This window comes from Octodon degus, unplaced genomic scaffold (assembly GCF_000260255.1).
Source record: "Octodon degus isolate 3935 unplaced genomic scaffold, OctDeg1.0 scaffold00020, whole genome shotgun sequence".
NCBI classification, from domain to species: domain Eukaryota; kingdom Metazoa; phylum Chordata; class Mammalia; order Rodentia; family Octodontidae; genus Octodon; species Octodon degus.
Window position 1 is genome coordinate 5,284,803 of NW_004524596.1, and position 6,272 is coordinate 5,291,074.

Consider the following 6,272-nt stretch of genomic DNA (forward strand, 5'->3'; position numbering starts at 1 on the left):
CGGCCCGCACTCACTCGTCCCCCTGCAGCAGGCTGCGCTCGGTGATGGGCCGCACGGCCGCCCGCGGGGGCTCGGCGCCCGGACCGGCGGGGCGGAAGCACAGACTCAGCTGCTCCTGCAGGCTGCAAGCCAGCGCCGGGAAGCCGTCGCCGCCCCCGCCCGCCCCTGTCCCCGCTTCGTCCCCGGCCCCAGCCCCGTCTCCGGCTCCGGCTCCGGCCCCGGCCTCGGGGTTCGCATTACAGTTCTCCTGGTCCAGGAGGCTCCCGGCCGGCTCCTGGAACTCATAGAAATCCTGCCAGTCGCCGTCAGCCGCCATAGCCGCCCGCTACACTCGCGCGCCCCGCCCCGGCCGGCCAGCCCGCCCCGCCCACCGCCGGGCCCCGCCCTCCCTCGAAGCCCCGCCCATGACCCCGCCTATCTCCCAAGCCCCGCCCCCGAACCCGCCCCCACGCCCAGCGCGGGTCTTCTGGAGTTGATCCGGTGCCCAGAAAATAGAAGACCTTAGCTGTGTTGAGTCCCTTCCTATATACTCTGTCACTTAGCTATAACTTCCTCCTTAGCCTACCTCGAAAATAACCCCGGCCTAATTGTAGCTAAAATGAAGGATTTCCTTAAATTTACGTCCTCGGGTCAGATGATGCCTGAAGGCGTGCTTCCAAGCTGAGCTCTCCTTTGCTAATTTACAACCAGAGTGCTGGAGCTGCGGAGTCTGCTGCAACCTGTTGTAAAAGCTCCGGAATTCATTCCACAAATACTTCGTATCTCCCACGAGCTAAGCATACGCTAGACGCTGCAGCACATACAAAAGTGAATAATGATTTGCAAAGCACTTAGAAAAACTGCAGGCAATAAATACAGTGCATGCAGTAGAAAGCATACGTGAGGTCTCCCTCCGCGGAGCTTGCGGTGGGATGAGAGTGGCAAGACTGTTGGAAACGTGTATGTACTTGTAAAAAAGAATGACTGAGGGAGGGGAAATTTCTGTTTCAGGAGTTTTGAAAGATACACGGAATGATGCTGATGACGGCTACACAACAATATTCGTCTTATCACTAGGGTATACATTTTAAATGGGTAAGGTGGTAAGTTTATGTTGTGGATTTCACCACAACTTAAAAAATGCGGGAAAAGTATTATTGCAAGGAATTGTGAATCTGTAGAAGCAAATAAGTGTTCAGGAGTTGATAAGAACAGTCATTGGGTTGGACTAATCAAATAGTTCACTTAGGTGAGATATTATTGGGTATTGAGTCCTTATTTTGAGATACAAACCTGAAGTTAGTAATATTTTTACCAGTAGGCTCTGTCCATCCCTTGACTGCGTGAAAACCCAACTTCAATAATACATGCTAATCGCAAAACCTCATTACTGACTTTTGCAATGACTGTTGTCTTCTACTTCGGTGGCTTCTCCCATATTAAGCAAATACAGCTGAGACGGACCCTAAGGAGCTGTTGATGATCACTTCAGACACAAGGGTCCGTGTTTCTCCTAAAGTGATAAAGCGAGCAGATGTTGAGTTCTTCCTGATCAAGAACTACATCGCCAACAGTCAGTATTGTTCTAGCGAGAAAATAACGGATACCCTTGCATTTCTGCGCTCAGAAATGATCTTCTAAAGCCATCAAAGAGCAGGGTTTTTTCTCTGTGTGTTTGAAGATACACACAAAATTATAAGGAAACTATCACCTGTCAAAAGCTCACAATTTTATACATAGCTCAGACACAATTATTTTCCTTTCCATTGACTTCTCGCCATTGGCCTAATTTGTGGGAGGAGAAAATGAAAATTACTGATTCGAAGAACCCAAAAGTAACACTGTCCGATTTTTCATGTTTTTAAATAAATTACCACAAGCTTAACTCTTGTGATCTCAGGATTTTATTTTAGTCAGATTTTCCACACAGGTTACTTTGTTACTTTTAATTAAATGTAAATTACTTGGTATAGCCCTAGACAATTTGAATACTGCATTTCAAAAACAAGATTTTAATCTGTTTTCTTAGTCAATTCATGTTTGCATAACTCACAGTAATCTTGGCACTTGGCCCAATCTATAAAAATATTCCCCAGGAATGCTTTTGTCAGGGGAAAAAAAAACAAAAACCTGACAATATATGTCTATGTTTTTGCCTCTTTATGGGAGCAGAGCAGTGAGATGAGAGGGCTATCATACGGAATGAAATTTAATTGGTACGTCTGACGGTTTATAATGGTTACTATAGGCCTGAAAAATAGCAGCAGAAATCAAGGTAAGTGGTAGAATGTTTGCAATCAGATCAACAGTAAACAGCAGTATTTTTTTCAACGCCTTTCACATATCTCTCTCCCCAGACGGAACCTGGGAACTCAGATTGCTTCATGGCCTCCTCAACCATTTTAGTAAGGGGACCAGTTCCACCCACAATGCAGCCCCATTCCCCTCTGCCCACCTTTTCCTTTCCTTCCATTGATACTTAACTCACATTTCTTTTTCTAAAGACTCCATCCCCAGGGTCTTTTTCCCTAAACCCCTTCACACAATACTTCCTGACAGCAGCCACTTTTTGACAATGCTCCTTAGAAGCCAAATTCTAGTTTTTTTACACTGCCTCACATCAGTCCATCAACACCCAAAACTTGACATGAAGAAGAGGGCCTCACAGTTCAGCACAGCTCACGTAACCTAATTCCACTAATTTGTTATTCTAACATACTTGTTTTGGACCTGTTGTTTCCTATCAATTCCTGCAGGCCATATGAAAATGAATGTAGGTAAGTATATTTGCCAACTTGATAACGTTTACCTATAAAAATAATTTTTACGCCTTCATTCATGCTAGAAAGAGAACATAGCATAACTTTTAATGACAGCTTCATAACTGCTTTTATGTTCATGTAAATCATAGAAGGAACTTGCTTCTCTGATTTGACAGTAAATTTTGCCCATATCACATGTTACAATGGAAATTTAAATAACAATAAAAGGAAAATTAGATCATTCAACAGTACACCACTAAAGTTATATGATTAATCAGAAAATGTAAGAACTACAAAAGAGAGATAGGGCCAGCCAAATAGCTCAGAGGATTAAAGCCAGATGCAGGGGCTGGGAGTTTGATTCCCTGGCCTGCTGTGCTGGCCCCGCCCCCGGGGCGCGCTGAGATGGTGATTGAGACTGGGCATGAGGGCATGCACCTATTAATCCCAGCACTTGGGAGGCTGTAAATAGGAGGATCACTACAAGTCGGATCTACAAAGTGAGACCCTGTACACCCTGTACACCCTGTCCTAAAATACAAAAAAAAAAAGAGAGAGAGAGAGAGAAATTACACAATACAGAGCCAGAAAAAAAAATCTGCTTGTTAAAGTATGTTTAGCAAATACTAAGGGCATTAATGGAACATGAGAAAATACATAAATGAAACTTCTCAAAAAACTGAGTTAATGGTGAAGTTTGTTCCATAACAAGAAGGGGGAAAAACAGAAGACATAAAAGTAAAAAGTATCTTGAAATCTGTATTGACCCAAAAATTTAGGGAAAGGTCACTTGTTTATCAGGTTGGAAAAAGTAGCTTCTTTCCTTTCTTTTCCCTATTGAAAAGGAAAAAAACTTGAATAATCAAAGCCCTCCATGAATAAATAATAATGCTTAAGTAGATGGCTATGCTAATTACCCCCATCTGATCTCTAGACGTTGCATAAAAACATCAAGTTATCACATTGTACCTCATATATACCCCTATTATATGTCAGCTATGAATGTATAAAACACAATCTAGTCATCCTTGCTAAAGAATATTTCGTTCCATTTACTCCAGTTTGGTAGATAGACAGGTGTGAACCTCTAGGGAACAGTATGCCTATTTTATTTTATTATTTATTTATTTATTTTTGGTAGTACCAGAGATTGAACTCAGGATCTTGCACTTACTTTCCAGGCAAGCGCTCATTTTTTTTTTTTTTTTTTCAGAACCGGGGATTGAACTCAGGCCCTTGCACTTGCCAGGGAAGCGCTTATTCCGCTGAGCCATCTCCCCAGCCCCAGTATGCCTATTTTAATAATTAAATTGGAGTCTTCATCTGCTGAGCTTTTTGGCCGGCCCAATCTGAATACAGATTTTTCCATTTCTACCTGATTTCTTTTCAGAATGAGAGCTCAAGTGCCTCTCTAAAAACTCAGTTCCTTCAAGACTATGGTCTACTTTATTGACGTTGTAGTATTTTTCCTTGAAGTTAATTTATATACTGGTAGTGTGAGTTATATATTAAATTAAAAGGAACAATAGGAGAGAGGCATAACAAAACATTGTAATGTTATATAAATGACTACTGCCATTGCGGGTTTCCTTTTTTTTTTTTTTTTAGAAAGCAGAATATTGCTGCGGACCATAGCAGATGTGCTGGAAAGTGTGGCTCTTTGATCAGCTGCTTTGTACCTTGAGAGTGCATCTGTGGCCAGGCCCCTTGTCCCCTTCTCTGGGCTGCTGGGCACTGCCTCAGCTGAGGGTTGCTTGTCTGTATTCTTTCTCAGAGAAAGATGATGAAACTAGAGGAAAAGGACCCTTCAGTAAAGCAGATGAAGTCCATTTCCCTTTGATTTGAAAGAGAGAGGGAGTTTTATTTTGGAGGTTATTTTTTACTTAGATTGAGCACAATGATAAAATGTCAGTAGTGAGTATATTGTCTTAGAGTGACATGACACATGCAGAAACTTGGTGACATCGAAAGAGGCTTTTAAAGACAAATAGACATAGACAATTCAGGGGTGTTGAAATTGAAGAACAGCCAGGAGGCTGGAGTTACAGTTAGATGAGATAAATGGATTGTTTAAATGATTTTTCCTTTGTGGCTGAGCCACATTTAACGTTGATCATATGCAGTATGTTCCATTCTCTGGCATACTTAGCAGTATAAATGTAGTATACAACACTTTTAAGCTTTGTGTAGTCTCAGAACAAGAGAATCAGCCCATCTGGTTGTATTCCAAACATCAGCCAGAGGAATCCCCCCAAATTTGCCCTGGCAAGCAGATTACAAGAATAGACATGAGTGAAGTATACTGTTTCTTTGGAAGTTTGTTTCTCTAGTCTTTGTTCCATCTTTCCTCAGTTTTAACATCTAGAGGTATTATATGTCTTTTGCTATCTTTAAAGAATGAAACTTATGTTGTTAAATGGGGTAGGGGCTGAGGTAAAATTAAGGGTCATAATGCTCTACATAAAACATAATTTTAAAAAGCTGTAGGATTAAAAGGATTTTTTTTCTTTTAAGTGTAACCAAAATGTATTAACAGGAAAGGAGCTGTGTCAATACAGTTGCATCAAAGTAACCTTCTCAAATGTTATGTACCTAAATACATATGCCATTTGAGTCAGACATGGAGTGGATCTACAAAAGCAAAACAAAGTGGGCTGTTGAATTCATCACTTACATAATTTAAGCAAACACAAGAAATTGCCCAATTTTCTGCTTGATTTGATTGACTAGGTTAAACACAGAAGTAGCTGTTTCTAACCTGATACCATAGGGGAAAGGTTGAGGGATTTGTGAACTCCATGTTATAGCGTTTAAAGAAAAATGTTTTATTTCATGTTGCAAAGAGTAAATTAGTAATTCAAAGAACTGATTTGCTCTTTGGAAAAATTTTTCGGGGTATACCCTGAATGTCTCCAGATCTTACCAGACTAAGAATTCTGATAGCCTGAATTAGCCCCAGAGCCAGAATTTCATTAGCTCATTCTCCCCTGCCTGGGTAATTGTGGGACTCTGGATAACACCACCAGCACATTTCCCACCACCTAGGGATGCTTTTTGTGTGTCTACATCAGAAGTGAGTGGAAGCTGGAGAGAGCAGGGTCCCTGTAGCCTTCACCTCTTGATAAGGGCTTAACACTGTCCCCTCAAAATTCTTATGTGGAGCCTCTAACCCCCAGTACCTCTGAATTTTTGGAGGTAGACTTTAAGGGGTTGATTAAGTTAGGATGAGGCCTTTCAGGTGGGCCCTGGAGGACTTTGGACCCGTAAAAAAATACCAGGGGGGCACACGCACAAAAGAAAGAACAGGTATGGATACTATGAGATCCGTCTTCTGCCAACCAGAGAGAAAAGCCTCGCAGGAGCCAGTCCCGCTGACACGTTCGTTAGTTCTACTGTTCTTGCCTCCAGAACTGTGGGTTAAGCAGCCCAACATGTGCTGCTTTGTTCTAGCAGCCAGTGTGGTAACAGTGCCACAACTCCACAGTTATCCCTGAGGGGCTAGGAAGTCCCTGAGGACACCTCTCTTGCACT

The 6,272-nt window shown here is 42.2% G+C and overlaps 1 protein-coding gene across 2 annotated transcripts in view; it reads right to left on the reverse strand.

Moving 5' to 3' along the window:
• The window catches only part of Fez2 (fasciculation and elongation protein zeta 2), a 39,714-nt gene extending 39,377 nt beyond the window's left edge, over positions 1-337 (reverse strand). For both annotated transcript variants that reach the window (XM_023711295.1, XM_023711294.1), the window contains exon 1: positions 15-337. In XM_023711295.1, the coding sequence (XP_023567063.1) occupies positions 15-316 (302 nt within the window). In that variant the 5' untranslated portion in view covers positions 317-337. The remainder of the gene's footprint in view (positions 1-14) is intronic.
• Positions 338-6,272: the final 5,935 nt, after the last annotated feature.